Source organism: Oryzias melastigma, linkage group LG10 (genome assembly GCF_002922805.2).
Source record: "Oryzias melastigma strain HK-1 linkage group LG10, ASM292280v2, whole genome shotgun sequence".
NCBI classification, from domain to species: Eukaryota; Metazoa; Chordata; class Actinopteri; order Beloniformes; family Adrianichthyidae; genus Oryzias; species Oryzias melastigma.
The window spans coordinates 19,461,174-19,478,439 of NC_050521.1; the positions used below are offsets into that span (position 1 = coordinate 19,461,174).

General features: G+C 37.2%; 1 protein-coding gene across 4 annotated transcripts in view; it reads right to left on the reverse strand.

Moving 5' to 3' along the window:
- The window catches only part of adam19b (ADAM metallopeptidase domain 19b), a 20,375-nt gene extending 3,177 nt beyond the window's left edge, over positions 1 to 17,198 (reverse strand). The window contains exons 1-17 of one of the 4 annotated variants that reach the window (XM_024284054.2): positions 16,941 to 17,197; positions 16,724 to 16,821; positions 16,539 to 16,609; positions 9,076 to 9,154; positions 8,819 to 8,895; positions 6,669 to 6,879; positions 6,530 to 6,595; positions 4,980 to 5,051; positions 4,733 to 4,899; positions 3,509 to 3,593; positions 3,226 to 3,365; positions 2,962 to 3,139; positions 2,801 to 2,890; positions 2,424 to 2,643; positions 929 to 1,037; positions 619 to 835; positions 464 to 541 (exon numbers count right to left, since the gene is read on the reverse strand). In XM_024284054.2, coding sequence (XP_024139822.1) covers positions 464 to 541; positions 619 to 835; positions 929 to 1,037; positions 2,424 to 2,643; positions 2,801 to 2,890; positions 2,962 to 3,139; positions 3,226 to 3,365; positions 3,509 to 3,593; positions 4,733 to 4,899; positions 4,980 to 5,051; positions 6,530 to 6,595; positions 6,669 to 6,879; positions 8,819 to 8,895; positions 9,076 to 9,154; positions 16,539 to 16,609; positions 16,724 to 16,821; positions 16,941 to 17,031 — 2,049 coding nt within the window. In that variant the 5' untranslated portion in view covers positions 17,032 to 17,197. Of the gene's footprint in view, positions 1 to 463; positions 836 to 928; positions 1,038 to 2,423; positions 2,644 to 2,800; positions 2,891 to 2,961; positions 3,140 to 3,225; positions 3,366 to 3,508; positions 3,594 to 4,732; positions 4,900 to 4,979; positions 5,052 to 6,529; positions 6,596 to 6,668; positions 6,880 to 8,818; positions 8,896 to 9,075; positions 9,155 to 16,538; positions 16,610 to 16,723; positions 16,822 to 16,940 lie in introns of all 4 variants that reach the window. The other 3 variants (XM_024284055.2, XM_036213999.1, XM_036214000.1) reach the window with 3 other exon arrangements.
- Between the last annotated feature and the right edge of the window lie 68 nt (positions 17,199 to 17,266).

The following is a 17,266-nucleotide window of genomic DNA, read 5'->3' on the forward strand; positions in this document are numbered from 1 at the left end:
TTTCTTTTTCCTATATTTCACTTGTAGAACAATACATTTTTAATATCTTACAAGCTTATAGCTAATTTTTACTGAAGAATTTTTAAATCAATATGATTTAATTTAAGATAAATATTTATTAATTAAAGTCCTTTTCCATAACTGCAATTGTAAGTGAAGCATTTGTTGCACACTGCAAAAACATTCTAAAATACCAACACCAATGGCAGATTTTCTTTAAATAAGCAAAACAAAATCTGCAAATTGAGTAGAAAAAATGACTTTCCACCCTATATTAAGAACAAATTGCAGTCACTAAGACATATTTTTTTTAAACTAAGATTCTTATTTTTCTTGCAAGACAGAAAATAGAACATTTTCTCTTAAAACAATGCTCCTTTCACCTTCTTAAAACTCAGTTTTTGCAGAAAATTAACACATAATCTTTACATTTTTTTAAATAGTTAATGCTGGGATATCTTACCCCATGCCCGTGGCACTTTGAGTTACACTCATCAGCTTTAAGGAAGGAATTATTGCGACACTCTCCGTGGAAACAAATCTGTAAAAAAAAAAAAATGAAGACATGTAAGAAAATAGTGAAATATTATAGTCTTTGAAACATTTGTTAGAGCTAACCGAGTTGTCTCCACACTTGGTCCCTGTCATGACCAGGCCCGGGTCCAGAGTGTCACTCTGTGGCTCCTCGTCTCCGTGGGAGAGCTTGTACACATGGGTTCCTTTACATTGGATCTTCTTTCTGCCGTCGCTGACTGAGGTTTCAATGATCACAGCGTTGTTCCCTTTGGGCTTGCTAGCTGAAGTTGAACACTGGATTTTGCCACATTTTGCATCCCTGGCGGATTTGGAAAACACACAAACGCTCAAAATGAAGAAGAAATCTTTCAGAATGTAAAAATTATATATATATTTTTGTTTTTTTTGTTACCTGTCAGTGCAGCTTCTATATTTCCCAAACAGATCTTTGCCACAGTTCCCATACATGTCACCGGCTTTATTAACTTCTGTGAAACACTTGTCTGGAGCTGGACGGCCATCTAAAGGTGGAGCAGAGGAAATCCATTTAATACTGACATAGCTGCTGCATGGTCTTTATCCTCTGACAACCTTATGATTTTATGAGGCTAAAGCTAGACGGAAAAAATTCAGTAAAGGCTCAACACAAATATACAGTAACAATAAAAACTTGCAATGTTTAAATAGATCAATAAAGGTGGCTTTTAACAGATTTAAAAGAAACTTAATATGGATCAACACATTATTAAAAAATGTTCCTTTAAGAATATCAAAAATGTGTATTTGTGAGCTTATTTACCAGCTATATTATAAATAAACTCTAAAATTGTATAGCAAAAAAAAATTCACTTAATACCTAAATATTTATATCTTACAAGTGCTAAACAGCCAAATTTATAATTTATTTAAATGCAATTTCATCATTGTTTCAGGAAACGTTAATGAAAAAAAATCCAAATCTACATCTATTTTTTTTTTTTTATTAATTATATGGCAAATTTGATGTAAATTTCAAAAATTGTTAGTCAAAATTCAAATAAAATGCTATTAAACAAATCGAAAAAGTATTTTTTATTTGACAGCAAAACACCTTGTTTAAAGTCGCTCTCCTATCATCATTTGATCTATTTTAGAATAGTTCCCAGTGGTCTTTAAATGAAGAAAGTCTTTCAAAATTCACCTGTGAGTTGTAAGCCTGCTCCCATTTCCCATAATTCCTTTGTTTGCAGTCTCTTCCACTAGCTTACAGCCCCTCACAACCCCCAACCTAACATTACAAGCGGAACAAAAGGGTGAACTATTTTGGAGCAGAAGTCAGGAGACCAAAGATGTACATGGATCAATTTGTCTATAAGCCGATACTGTAAAATTGAGTTTATCAGGAAGCTTGTGGCTTGTTGTTGTTGGTTGTACGTTGGTAAAACACGCTTTTTCAAACTGCATTTTCTTCCACTCCTGAACCCCAAATATTTTACTAAAGAACTACTCAGAATTATAATTTTAAGATAATTTTCTTTATATATGTCCTCCATCATCAGATAAATGCAACAAGAACATGTAAAAATGAACAAAAATACCATTTTAAAGGGAGTGGATCTTTAAGAATGCTTTCTATCTATTTATTTATTAGTGGGGTATAAAGTGTAATGACACAGTAAGTCTTTACTTACTGTAAAAATAAAACAATAAAAAAAAAACCTTCTGAGAATCATAGAAATCCCCTTCTCAAAACCACAAAGTTTACAGAATTTGGGTCGTAAATGTCAAACACACTTCAAAGGTTTAAAATAATGTTGTGAAGAAGGAAGTTCAGCAGAGGGATAATTATTGCAACCCACCAACCCAGAGAACACGGGTTTGCTCTAGAGAGTCCCAGAATCTCAAACGCACAGATCCAGTTGACGTACCTCGACCCCAGAGGGACTGACACTGCAGATCGAGCGTTAGGCACATGCCCGTGTAACAATACGCCCTGCCGTGTGCACACGATGTACCGTCCATCAGGTAAAAGTCGGCGGGACAAGACTCTGTCTTTCCATCACAGAACTCTGGCAGATCACAGGAACCAGAGGACGCTCGACACAGAACGCCAGGACTCTTCAACTTCACACACAAACAGAAACTATTCTAGTTGATCAAACATTTTGTATGAGAAGTAAACAACAAAGGAGACACAAACCACAAAGCATATAAATAAATACATGAGTTTACTCTTCCTGTGGTGTGAAACTTCATCTCTGACTGACCACATCCTATAAAAAGAGCCTGATGGTGATGCCCGTACCTTACAGTTATGACAGCAGACTCCGTGGGCGCACTCGGCTCCAGCTCTCAGAGTGCAGTTGTTGGCGTTACAGCAGGGACTGTTACATTCCTGCACAAACATGGTTCACAGTGTTAAGTTATGAAGCATCAAATGGAGATATTTAACGGATAGTCTCTGACTTCTTCCTCCCCGCAGTCGCATTCCTCTCCTTCCTCCAGGTAGCCGTTGCCACACCGCTGGCCTCCGTACATTGCTTTCGTGTTCGGCAAGTTATAGAGACACTTCCCTCCTCCGGAGCTGAGAAAGCTCCTCAGCTCTCTCAGGTTACAGCCGTTAAAAACGCGTGGAAACGGATGCCTGTGGAGACGGACGCCGCTCATTTCTCTCCTTTCAGTCGATTGCTGGATTGATTTTTTTAAATATTTACAGTTCTTGTCTCATACCCAGTGGCGGGCGCCATGATGCAGCCTCCGTCCTCAGCTTTGGCCTGGCAGCAGCCCTTCATGTCGTGAGTCATGCCAAAGTTGTGGCCCATTTCGTGAGCCATGGTGGCGGCGACACCAACTGCTAAATCTGAGTGATCCTGTTAGAAAGAAAAGATCAATTATTTATGCATATATTATGAAAAAAAAGGAAAAAAAACTTTTGGAATCACATCTTAACTATTTATTAAAAACTAGTTTAGTCTAGCTCATAAGATAGCTTGCGTGCACCCTCGTCTCTCACCGTGTTGACTCCTCCAGACTCGTAGTCAGAACACATGACTTTAAGAGGTGAAAGCCCGATGGTGGTTCCCTGAAATGACTTTCCCCTATATATATATAAAAAAAGAGATCAGATTTAGTCGTTTTAGCTTCAAAACAAATACTTGTCATGTAATTATGAATCTCTTATCATTTTAAAAATACTTCCTTACTATCTTTAAAGACACACTGATGAAAATTGTGTTTTTAACATCTTCTTATGGTATTTTTCCTCATGATGGAGGACATTTATAAAGAAAATTAAGCTTAAAATCACACCTCTGAGTATTTCTTTATTCAACTTGTGAATCAGGAGCAGAGGAAAAACATGCAGTTTGATGCATCCACTTGTTGACAAATTGATCAATGTGGCTCAAAACTATGCGGCCATTTTTGTTACATTGGTAATGTTAGTTGGACTGTACACTGGCGGTGGGAGCATAAACTGATAGATGTTGGGAAGTTGGGGTAGGCTTACTCTACGCCAATGGTACCCCCCACAACTCAGAGCCATATTCCTTATGTGCTACTACCACTCTGCAGAAACTATGTCCCAGAAAAATATATATACTGTATATATTGGCTAAAAAACAGCATAATCATAATTAAAAGACCACTGGGAATGCTCTTGAAATTATCAAAAGATGATCGGAGTGGGTCCTTCAGCAAAAATGGACACACATTCTCTGTTGCTGCTCATAATTTAGTTAATTGGTGTTTTTATTTCAGAATAAGCTTTAAGTTTAATATTGTATTCTTTTACCAGATTTAATTGATTTAATTGATTTATCTTTATGATATGTTTACTTAAATCTGATGTAACTGTATTTTTGGTTTTGTATTTGGTTTCATTTTAAATATATTTTGAACGCATTTTAAAACATTTTTCCATTTTAATCAGTGGAAAGCGCTTTAAAAATTATATTTAGTTACAGAACAAGAATACTATCCTTAATACACTACACAGTTAAAGTAATAACTCAATTCTAGAACAACTGCTGCTTTTGTTTCATCATATAGGTTGATTAAAAATCAGATTTTATTAAAAATATCTTTAATTCTGTCCGTATGAAGTAAAGTTCCATGCTTTGTTGATGCTTTTTCCACTTTAATTTGCACTAATCTAAGAATTAAAGGAAGCCATAATAGTTCTTGCAATAAATAACGCAGATAATACATCTTGTGAAATTCAAATTCATATATTTACGTGATAAGCTGAGCGTTGTCATTGGGGAGAGTTTGAAGCTGCTTTCGTCTCCAGGACAAAAAAGCTGCTAAAGTGCTGTGAGGGTTGTCGGACACATTGATCTTATCCTGGGTCGTCCATATTTCCAGGCCGATTAATGCCACCCGGATGTTCAGAGATTTGTAGAACTGTTGGTAGACAGGATATGTTGAGTTATGATGAGCAAAAACCAACCTGAGTGTGAGCATAAAAGTAGAAGAGTTGCTACCTTGTCAACCAAGTTGGCCGCTTCCAGTAACTTCAATTTGGTCTTTTCTAGATTATAGTCATGTTTCTGAAACTGTTAAAACAAAATTAAAACATAAATACAAAACAGATTCATATATTTTTCACACACTTCAAATAAGAAATTAGACGTAAATATGCGAATGAAATAGCTAATTATATATTTTACATTTGACCACACAATTTGTACAACTTTTAAAAAAGAAAATCAGGAAAACATCTAATGAAACTATATTTTAGAATTATTCTAAGCAGACTCTTGAAGTTGTTTACATGCTGTCAGCTTCACATGTTGTTTTGATGTTGCTGAGGTTTGCAGGCATTGATTTATGAAAAGCATTTTCCAGGTCAAGCCACAGAATTTAATCAGTTTATGTTTAGCTGCCTCTGGCAACGTTCTCATAACACGGCAATTACCTCTCTGTAAACCTGCTTTTTCCACCAACAAACTCACATTTCTCTTTTTAACACACCTCTTTAACCCCTTGAGGCCTGAATTTATTTCCAGCAAAGTAAAATCACTCATGTTTTTGCTTTTAAGTAAACAGGTTTGACGCGTATTTGCATCAATGGGCATGAAGGGGTCAATGGTTTGAACTCACATACAGTCCCAACTTCATCTTAGAAAGCACATAGATTCAGCTCTGTGTCATGAAAATGGAAAAACAGACGCCTTTATGGACAGAAACTTTATAAACTACACCATGTTTTAACGAAATACTTACATTTTTCTAACAATCTTTCCTAATAAGAGACTAGTTTGTCATTTACTTCACTTTTTTTAATCATGTTAATTGAAATCTCTTGTGTTACAACATTTTAAATCTGATTTATCCAAAGGAAAATTGTAGAAAATACATAAAATAAAATAAAAAATGCTGTTGATAGAAGTATTTGAGGGTGTGATTTGGCTTCTGCTGTTAATATAGATGGTTTTAAGCTAAATCTAAAAAACAATCTAAACTAGAACACAGAAAATGCAAAGATTTTACATTTGTTGACCAACAAAACAAATCAATATTTGAATATTTTTATTCGTAAAACTTTTGATCGTGAGAGAAGAGGCAATATTTTCATGACAGTGTCTCATTCAACTACTTTTATTTCCTTTGTGGGTGTTGTCACCTTTTATTTTTAGGTCAGGGGGCAGCAACCTGAGGCTCCGAAGCCACTTGGTTTACTTGCATTTTTAATACAAGTAAATCTGCAGGAGGATCTTATTTACCATCGTGAATTTTATTTTGAAAAGAACAAAGTGAAAGAATTTCAGATTTATGTATTTAGACAAGTATATCACTGTTATAATTCAACTATTTTAACTACTTAAAACTACATTTTATACATGAATGCTGTAATGGTCATCAACATAAATAAAGTGTATTTTTCTAAACAATGAAGTAGGAATTTGCAGCTCCCACTGGGAAATTGGAGCTTTTCACATTAAAGGTCGAAGATCCCTGTTTTAGTTTTATGGTTCCTTCTTCCCAAACAGGTAATATGTTTCTCTATGCACAAATTAAAGCTTTTCCAAACCTCAGCTTTGTCAGCGACAAGCAGAAGCTCCACATACTTCATATTCTGGCTCACTTCCCTTTTTTCCTGCAAGTGAGAGAGAGCAGGTCAAATATTTTGTCTTAAAGTTGAACCAACATTAACTTATGTGTGTCCTCACCCTCCTCCTCCTCCTCCTCCATGGTGATGTCATTCCATAGATGAAGTCACTGAGCGCGTCTCTGTGTTCGTTAGTGCGATGGAGGTGCATGCAGCTTCCTCTGGGCAGGCGGACACTCTTGGCTCGGAAGATGGCGTGCGCCTGAGCATCCGTGGAGTCGTGAAGAGGCTCTATGAGGTAGCTGAGGCTTGTGTTGATGGAAATCATTCCCCTGAGGAATCACACATGTTCATCAATGTGCATAAATGTGTTTTAAAACATTTTTTTGATAATATAGTTGGATATTTTTCCTAAAAAGTGATTGAAATTTCACATTTTAACAACCCAATAAAGTGAGATTGTCTTTTTTGGGTGTTTTTAACATGTTCCGTTAGCATCTTCCTCATGATGGAGGACATATATAAAGAAAATTAGGTTTAATTCACAGGCAAATTTATAATAAATGTCTTAAGAAATTACAAGTTTTTTGATTTTGGGTAAAATTTGCATAATTATAATTAAAAGACCTCTAGGAATGCTTTTACAGTACATCAAAAGATGATGGGAGTGGGTCTTTAAAATACTGTATTATCATTATAACAACACAAGCATTTGTACACCAACACATGCAGCAGGTCACACAGCTGGAGAAACATCTGGAGAAGTCCCGATCCAACATGTCGGCTTCAAATCGAGGTTTGTTTGCATTCCTCCAGGGAATCTGCAGCAGGTTGCATTCATTCATTCGTCCTCCAGATGCATCGCAATAAGCTCTCATGAGCACTCATACGGTTAGAGTTTCTGGCAGCGAGCATGCACCTCCCCTCTCCTGAGTGTCTTCAGAAGGAAAATCAGCTGTGCTGGAGCAACATCAGGAGGAAACGGAGGTTGTTGGGTTTTTCTGAGCTGTACTCGATGAACCGGCTCTGGAGCCAAATGTGAAACCAAAGAGCCACATCTGATAAAAGGTTCTGAACAGAATTTATTTTTTAGTTTATGGTTTTTTCAGATGTTCGGCGATGTGAAGTCAGGGAGGCTTTTTTTATAGGTCTAAAAGCCTGATGTGCTAAATCTAGCTTTTTTTTAACTGAGAATATTATGAATTATTGTAATAATCAAAAATCTGAATTGTGGATGTTGGAGCCAAAACACATTCTCATGTGTTTTGGGAATGTCCAAAGCTCAATAAGTATTGGAAAAATATAGAACATTGAATTTTATTTTTAAGATACAGACATTTTTTATTTTTTATTTTGGTGAGTTCTACCAAATTTATATATATATAAAAAAATTACATTTATTAAAATTCATATCGCTCATATTATTCAGGATTTGTTTGAGCCCTCTAGAAATATTAACATTTGTGTTCACATATGTAGTGTTTTTCAAATTTTGTTTCACTACCTGTACTATTAATGTGTAATGATGCGTTTGTTTTGAAATTTATAAAATAAAAAAAGAATTATAAGTTTGTTTGTTTTTTTCTTTTTTTTTTTTTTGCAAAATATGAGCTATTAAACACTTAAGCCTTGTTTCCACTGAGCGGTCCGGTCTGGTTAGGAGTGGTACGGAACAGTTAATTAATTTCCACTCAGTTGTTTTCCTCGTGCACGCGTGGTGTAGACTGCTAGCTTGCGTCATTGTAGTGCGACGACTAGAAAAGCAACAACAATGGAGGTCATCTTAGCGCTATACTGGTGCTTTCTAATGCTGTCATCACTTTCTACCTATCAGCAGTTGGCAACAGAAGCTCTGCCCCAACCGTCCTGTTCCCTTTTTCTATGGACCTACAATGGATTGGAACTCTTAAGAGGTATGAGTCAGAACTGTTTCATGGGTTCATTTGATAATGGAAATGCTCAAAATACCTGCTCAGTAAAAACGAGGCTTTAGTTCATGGTTTAATTGCTTTATTTATTTATCCATCTATCAATCTATCTTTTTTTTTCTTTTTGTATTTCCTTGTGTTTTTAGTTTTGTTGTATTGTTTGTTAAAGTTTCATTTAAAAAAAGTTAATGCTTTATTTGAATGAAAATAAACACCCGCTGGTGCTAAAAGGGCACATCCTCTAGTTTTTGCTTTGAAAAGAAATGTCCATAAATCATTTATTTCTTTCTCTTTTGATACAAATATAAGAAATCTTGATTAAAACATCACCATTTTTTCTCACCTGAGTCCTGAACAAGTGCTAACGGCAACATTGGACTCCTCAATGCCCAAAACGTCACCGTGATATAAACAATGGCTCTAAAAGGTGACGGGAAAACAGAAAAACACATTTAAAAATATAAATAAACGTGGTTACAGCTGAGAAACAAAAGCATAAAAAATTAAGTTTTTAAACACAATATCCTTACTTTGTTTTGGTCTTTTTTAATTAATTATCAGTGCCCACTGTATACTTGAAAACTGTCATTTTAGACTCACAGTGTTGGCAAGAAAAGAAGACTTTCGCGCTCCATCAGGTCCGTACCATATCTCCTGATATCCAGGGGCCAACAGCTGCCTGGTGAAAATTAGCACAGAGTGTAAAATGATACAAAAATGTGAAAATTATAGTCTACAGAAAACACACAAATATGAAGGCGAACATCGACAGATAATGAGTAACAGCTGCACGATTGTGAGAAGATAAAGGAGGACAGGGTCCCTTCAGCAGCCTGCAGCTTTTTAAATATTCATTCTGTCAGGAGCACTCAAAACCCCCAAACTACTTTAAAGATTTAGGGAAAGAGATAAGTCAACACAAGAAGATAAAGTAAAGGCTGCAATGAACTCCACATGTACATAAATAATAGTTTTTGCAGACAAAAACCGCCTCATGCTGAGAGTTTATCTCTCTGGAATGTCTATTTGTCTGGTTGAACTTTTATTTACCATTGTTTCTTTCACGATATAACAACCCCAAATGAGTTTACTAAGAAAAAACAGATAAATGTGACTCAATCGTTTTTTTTTTTTTCTATAAAATGGATTTACTTCTTTATCTGTCTGTGAGAGGGTGTGTTTGGACTCGGACCAACACTGATGCTTATTTTCCTGTCCCACTCCATCCAACTGTGTCTCAATCCATTCTTCCTGTTTTCATTCATAAACACGGCCGTGTCTCACAGCTGGTTTGCTTTTGCTCTACTCCTTAAATCTCCTCTCATCACTCCTCAGAAGGTTTTTAAGCTGATCCTTCGCACTGACTGTCTGCAGCTGCACAGACAGCCGTGTGCACAAACTCCAGGCATGGATTTGAAGCAGACAACATCCTACAGACTCAACTGAGGCGACTGTTCATTAAATTTCCACCTCACTGTGGTAGCACCTAAGGGTGAATGAATATCATATTAATTTAAAAATAAGACGTTTTGATGTAAGAAAAAAAATGCCAATCATTATTCAAAAACAGCTGAAAAATAAATAAACTACACCTGAAATCTTGTTAGCTAGTTGTTTTTATTAAGCTTTTTCCATTAGTAATTGAACTTTTAAGGCTGTTTATAGGATATTTTTAAATAAAATACACTTTGGAGAGGCAAAAATGTTTAAAACTTCATGCTAGGTTTAAACTCTAAAAGAAAAAGAAACATTAAAGCAGTTAAAAACAGAGACATGCTCAAAAATCTTTATTAAAATAATTTTTAAATCAAAATATGTGAAAGTATGAATAGAAATTGAGAAGAGTTCCAATTTCCTCCTTCACTGAAGCCCCCTGAGGTGGATAAAACATGTGCAGCGATAAATCACTGTTAATTCATTCAGTGAAAGCACAAATCTGAGAGCAAAGGCAAACTTTTAAGGGGATATTCAGACGGGGAGGTAGACCTAAAAATGATTTGGTAATTTATCTGGCTGATGTCATCCCGAACAGGGTAACCCCCTCCGTGTGACCGTTTGACCTTCCAACCTCCCTTGGCCTTCTTGATTTTCAGCTTCACTAATTCCTCCAAGATTCCCATCACGCTTTCATCTTATCTCAGCCGATTTAACAGGCCTTTGATGGCAAGACAGGCGAGAAACTGCAGTTTTACTGCCCTTTTCCTTAAAGCTACTCCTTCCTCTATGAGTCTGAGCAAACAATGACTTGGTCTACATTCCCATGTGCCATTTGGCCATCCTGTCTGGGTTAATCTATGCTGATTTCCTGTTCCTTGGGGACAAAAGTTTATGTAAAGTTCCTGGTGAAATAACCTGCCAGAGTGAGACATGCAGACATAACATACCCTCTGCAAAGCATTTAACAAAACAGTCTTTTCTTGTAAATGCTGATTCAAAAAGGGTGTCAGTTTAACCAACAAAATCAGATTATTGAAAATTATATTTGAGAATTTCAATAAGCTCAGATGCTAAAGACGTTTAGCTTAAACTGTAACTGTATTAAGATAAACCCACAAATGTGTAACCACTGGGTGTGCTCCAAACCGCCGTGTTTCATTCTGCATCTTCATTTCAGGTTTTGGGAGGTGAACTAGTGCACACTATCATCAAAAGTGTTATCCTCACCTTGACTTGACACAAATGCACTCAACCGTTTTGTTTTATAGGATGTATGACTCAAAAAAGTTATAAACGTCATCAGCATACAGAATACAGTTGTATTTCCTCCTTGTACCTTTGAGATTTTAGGCTTTGTGAAATAACAGCTTTTAACTAAATCTAAAATAAATAAATAAATAGTATAAAATAAATCACAAAATGTTTTTTTTAAACATTGTCCAGCTGCAGAGCAAATAAAACCCCGTTCGCAAATATGACTGTTGGTGGCTCACGTGGGTGTGGTGGATAGAAACCCACAAAGCTAACATTACATGCTAAAAGTGAAACACGGGAGTGAGAGGATGGTGGTTTGGGCTTGTCACATCAACCAAAGCTTTTAAAGGACAAATATAAAGACATGCTGGCATTTAAAACTTTGGTGGTTTCAATTACCTGTAACAATGATCCAACTAACAGAACAGAAATTTAAAAAAAAGATTTCTAGTTAGAACTGAACAGTTTTGAGGGAGGGTGAGAGATTAATATTGAGTCGCTGACTCACTATTTAGTGCACTATGTGGGGTGTTTGCTATTTTGTCATTTATTTCTTAAATCCAGATCCCTGGAAATACCCTAGAAGTCACTACTAAAAACTAGCATGCATCGATTCTCATTAGATTAGTGAATTAAACCCTCAATGCATTGCATTTAACAATTTTTCATTTGAAAATATATATATAATTTTTAATAAATTATCCAAATTTTCATCATTAGAACGGAGTGGATTCAAAGTCTTAAAAAAAGTTCATATTTATTAGGCTTTTACTTCAGAAAATGAGTGATGTCAAATTTTCCATTAAAAAAATAAACAAAAAAAAGTCAGAATTTCATTAAAATCTATGGAAACTGGATAGTCCTGCACTATATTGTCTTTTAGGCGCTAAGGAATAGTGAGGGAATTCAGACGTAGCCTGTGTGGTCTCTATTTTTGTCAGGAAGTGGTGATGAAAGATCAAACATGAAGGAGACCAGACTTGGTGGCAGAAACTTAAACATTGAATAAATTAAATGTCAGCTTTCAGCCATTAACATGCCAAAACCCCATGGAGACCCTAAAAGGTGACAAAGTAGATGATCTGATACTGAAGAACAAAAAACCAGACACTTTTATAGACTCATTAACACAAACTAAGACAGCTGTGGGTGATTGGTAATCTAAACCAGGTGGAACTGAGAGGGGAAAACTAGAAGAACATCCATCCATCCATTTTCTTGACCGCTTCTTCCCTTTCGGGGTCGCGGTAGAAGAACATGAAAAACAAAGAAAATGTTAGAAAAAATCAAAAATTATAGCATTTCTATAGGGAAATTTCAACAAAAATACTTTATTTTAGGATTTTGAAATGATAGATTCTTCCAAATTTAAAATCAAAGAAGCAAATTATTATAGTGGAATCAATAAATGTCATCAAAAAGATTATAATTATTAAAACTAATGATAATTGGATCCACAAATCTTCTACTGATGTGAGGAAATAGTTCCCTGCTATCAATCTCAGTGGTGTCATGAACCTTATTTCAGTACCATAAGACTCTGTACGATCATCTTCATTACACCAACGACCTTTTTACCCGAATGCTATCTACTAAAGGCTTCCAAAGCTTTCAGACTGGACAGTAGAAATCTCTATGCGATGGCAGAGAGCCGCTCAACAATGTTTGGATTTTGTCCAGCGCTCAGACAAAAGCTGGGGCTGAAAAACGGCAGATACTGTTTGGGCTGTCTGGCTGTCAGACTCAGAGACAAAGGCTTGGTTTAACATCAGGAGGAGGAGAAAAAAAAAGGAAAAAAGAAGGGAGAAATGCTAATGTGCTTGGAAGATAGTGCGGGGGGTGTAATGCATTAGGGTCACTGGGTTGCATTCTCTCATAGTATCAGATGACATCAGCGCGCACAGTTGAGGGGTAAGAGGGAGAAGGCTGATGCAAAGTCAAAATACCACTCAGCAGCGAATGATGAAGTGGCTTTTATTGCCAAAGTGAGGCGAGCATTGTGCTGTGGGAAAACATGGAGCTAGATTAGGATTTCTAAGCAGAAAACTGGACACAGGCGTGGCAGAAGCGACCTGCAGTCCATCAAGTCAGTCCTTTAAGCCTTTGTTATCTGTGTGTGGCTACCTACTATCAAAGTCCGACCCCAAAGCATGCCCAGGGAGGGGTGTATATTTTTACTAGAGGGGTAACTTCTGATATATGAGGTGAAAGGATAAAGAGGAGAGTAACAATAGTGGGAACGTTTCTGCAAATGACTAACGATGTGCAGGAAGGGCATTAACCTGCAGAACAGAGAAAGTTAATCCAAGGAGGAAGCAGAAAAAGGGTCAAGAATACATCTCAAACTGACCCCGACTGACTTTTCTTTCCGTGTGGCATCTAACCCCAACCTCTCTCCCCCTACCCATCAGTCTTCTTCTTCTGGGACCGTTTCCTCCTTGTGTCCCTCCGTTTTTCCATCACTCTTCCTGCTGTCTGTCAGGTCACACTCTGGCTCCGGCCTTGCTCTTAACCAAATCATCCTGTGTGTGTGCGTGCTGCAGCCATTCATTAAGATAAAAGCTAAAGAGAACACACATCTATACGAATGCAAACCCAAGTGCACACATGCACTGTGATAAATATGATTAGAGTGAGCAGAAATGGACGCCAGCCAGGAGGAGAAGTCTTGCCCACAAAATTTATGCTGCACTTTCGGAAACTTGCTTGAAAATTGTCCATTACGTGACGTAAGATGGGATGGAAAAGAATAAAACAAAGCGGTAAAGATCACTACTCTGCCCTTCCTCTGCTCACCGTCCAGATGACACAGATCAAGGAGCAACGAGGGACGGAGTGGAGTCGCCAGGAAACGGGACAAGAAACTTTCCCTCAGAGTGATTCGCAGAGAGCCAGTGTAAGGTCTTTCTCTTCTAAAAAGAGGTGGTGGGGGGATAAACCTCTCACTAAATACTTTCCAACTTTCAAACATTACAGAAAGTTAAAACTAAAAGACCCACTCCCATAAAAATGGTGCTTTTTTGTGCTTTTTTTCTCATGATATATAAATGATTTAAGCTTAAAATGGAAATACTAAGCATTTTGTAATGTTAGCTTAGCTCTGGGAGAGGCTGTAAGCTAGCAGGATGTGTAAACAAAGGGATGATGGGATATCAGTAGAGGGTTACTTCTGCGCCTACATCATCCACAATTTAAAGACAAGTTTCTGTTTATTTTTTGCCACTCTGCAGAAAATATGTCTTTAAAAAACAACACAGGGTTTTTACATTTGGTAAAAAGCGGCAAAATTATTTGATAGATATGATATATAAAAATATATAGTTTAAAGTTTGAGGAAAGGAAAAGTTTAAAGCTACAGCACCCAAATGTGAGGTAGATAATTCTGTCAGTTTAAGGGAGGCTCTGCTCTTCCCTCAGCATGTAAATATGGAGGAAGCTGCAGCTACAGAGAGGAATATTGAGCCAAATTAGGGACTTAAAAATTTGAAACATAAATAAAATAAAGGGAAAAATTCAAGCTGGAATATTGGTGTTAATCTAAAAGAAAGAAAAAGAAAACGTTTGCAATTCTAAAGAAAATTTAATCATTTGTAGCTTCAAGTTTTGTGTTTTTAAGTTTAAAAGCTAAAAATATCAGTTTCAAACTGTTTTTTCACTTTTATTTTTTTCTTTTTCAGTTCTGGTGTGTGGGGGCGGGGCTAACATGAAGGACCAACTAAAATCGATGAAAGAGATAACCTTAGTCCTAGTGAATTCACAGACTCTGGGAACTTCAGTAGGTCATACTCTGAGATTTTAGGCAATATGTTCATGTTCATTATAAACATTTGTAAAAAAAAAAAAATTGAATTTTCGACTCATAAGCATTTTTAACTTTAATTTTGCCGGCTGAAAAAGGAAATTCAGGAGAAAATCTACAAAACCAAGCTGCAGGCTATGTATGGATATCATAAAAAATCAATTTGTGAATATTTATTTATTCAGATCCTTGTGAATCGGGAGCAGTTGAAAAAGAGTGTATTAATGACATAGAACATACGCTGGGTGGACAGAGAGGGGAAGAGGGGACGGGGTTGTTCAGCGCTAATAGTCCCACCCACAACTCTGAGGTGAATTTCTAATCTACTACTGCCAATGAGTAGAAACTATGTCCTAAAAAGCAACACATTTTTTGTATTTTGCCTACAAACAGCATAATCATGGTTAAAAGACAACTGAAAATGATTTGAAAATAAATAGAAAGATGAGGTATTGTTAGTTGTTATGCACAAAGTTTTATTTTAAATGTCTATAAAACTGTTATTTATCCAAATACTGTCTTTTAAAAAAGCTTTTTTAATTTTCATATTTTTGCTGCAAAGATAAATTTAAATGATTAGTGTGTACCTTTTCTGCACCAGGAAATATGGGAAGTTGCACGAAATTGTTTCCAAACACGTTTGTGCCCTCAGGAGTACACAAAGTTTCTTTGTCTTTTTTCTTAAAACAATTTGCAATGATTTCCTGTGTCAGTTTGCACATTCTCAGCCCCATTTTCTTCAACTATTTCATAAATGTCATGGATGGACATCGTGTGACTTCTCCCCTGTGTTGTAATCACACTGATGAACGGTTGGTGATGAAATCAAATTGCCCCAAGAGGAAACCTAACACAAGGCCACCTGCTGGGCAGACAGAGCAGGAGGGCAAATCCCTCAGGGGCCAGACAGTCGGACACAGTGCAGTCATGGTATGTCAGTGAATGAATACATGCATTGCTAAAGGACTTTATGCTCCAAGCAGCTTCCAGGCGACCCGCATGCTGGCTCCGATCCAGAAGTGATAAATTGCTGTCACCAGAGCCATCTCCCAGTCCTCACATCTAATAAAGCCGACCAGATCTTCTGCTCCCTTCCTGCCATCTTTCCTCTGTTACTGGACAGGAACGGCCCCATCTGATAGCAGGATGTTAGGTGTGTGGGTGCAGCCTCACTTCCTGTTAGCCTTGGGCTCACGGATCGAGTGTCAACCTTCTGTTGTCCTGAAGCGTCACCTTTGTTCACCCGCATGAACCCTGACCTTCTGTGACGGCGAACATCTGGTCAAAAGGGTCAATCGCTTTATTTTTCTATTGTGTTCTGATCTGTTCTGATGTTGGCCTGGTTTTCTTAAAAAAAAGTACATTTTCTGTTAGTTTTTTTTATCTAAAAATACATACTTTTATAGTAAAAGTTACATCTCAGGTCAGTTTAAAGGATTGATTCTGATTTTTAAGACAAACAAGTGGGATTTTGGGGTTGCACCGTGAGAAGGTTGAATCCTATTACATTTACATACACTTAAATTTCTTAAATTTCATAATGAAAAATCGTGATGCGTTTTAGGGGACTCACTCATTTTTCTTCAGGTGTAAGGTGAGATTATGACCCTCAGCCGTGACCAGAACCTGAATCTCTGCAGGATGCTGTGAGAAAAAGAATAAAAGATGCAGGAAATGTGATAATACGGAATTTGTTAATATTTACTTTTAATAAAATGCTTGTTTTTTTTGGTCAGTGTGGGTGGAGTGTGCTCTCACCTCGTTGCTGGCAGACCTCCTGAGTCTGAAAGGATGCTGCCATGTGGGATAAGTGATCTCATAACTCTCAATGTGATCAAAGATGCTCTGCTTATTTCCTATTGACAAGACAACAAATATGTATATAAAAACGGTTCTGCATTCAAGCATCAGTTTGATTTGGGCACTAAATAAAAATGTTTTTAATAAGGAGGATAAATGATTTGAAGCGACTCACCTTCAGACGCACAAACGCACTGGAGACCGACTATGAGCCACAGCACGGAGCGCACGGCGTCCACACGGCGAGGACGCGCTCCTGCAGGCATTTCCCAAACGAACCGCGACGGACGGAGCGACTAAAGTGAGACATAAAGGCTCCTGACAGCAGCCGGGCTTCGGGTTTCAAGAGCGAAAACGTCTGGCGGAGAGGCGCGCAGCCGTATCCCGTCTGAATGAGATGCTGGCGCGAGCGGCGGAGGCAGCGGCGGAGGCAGCGGCGGCGCGCGCGCACATCTACATCTTTTTTTTTCTCTCCTCCTCATCATCAACCCCTCCTCTCAA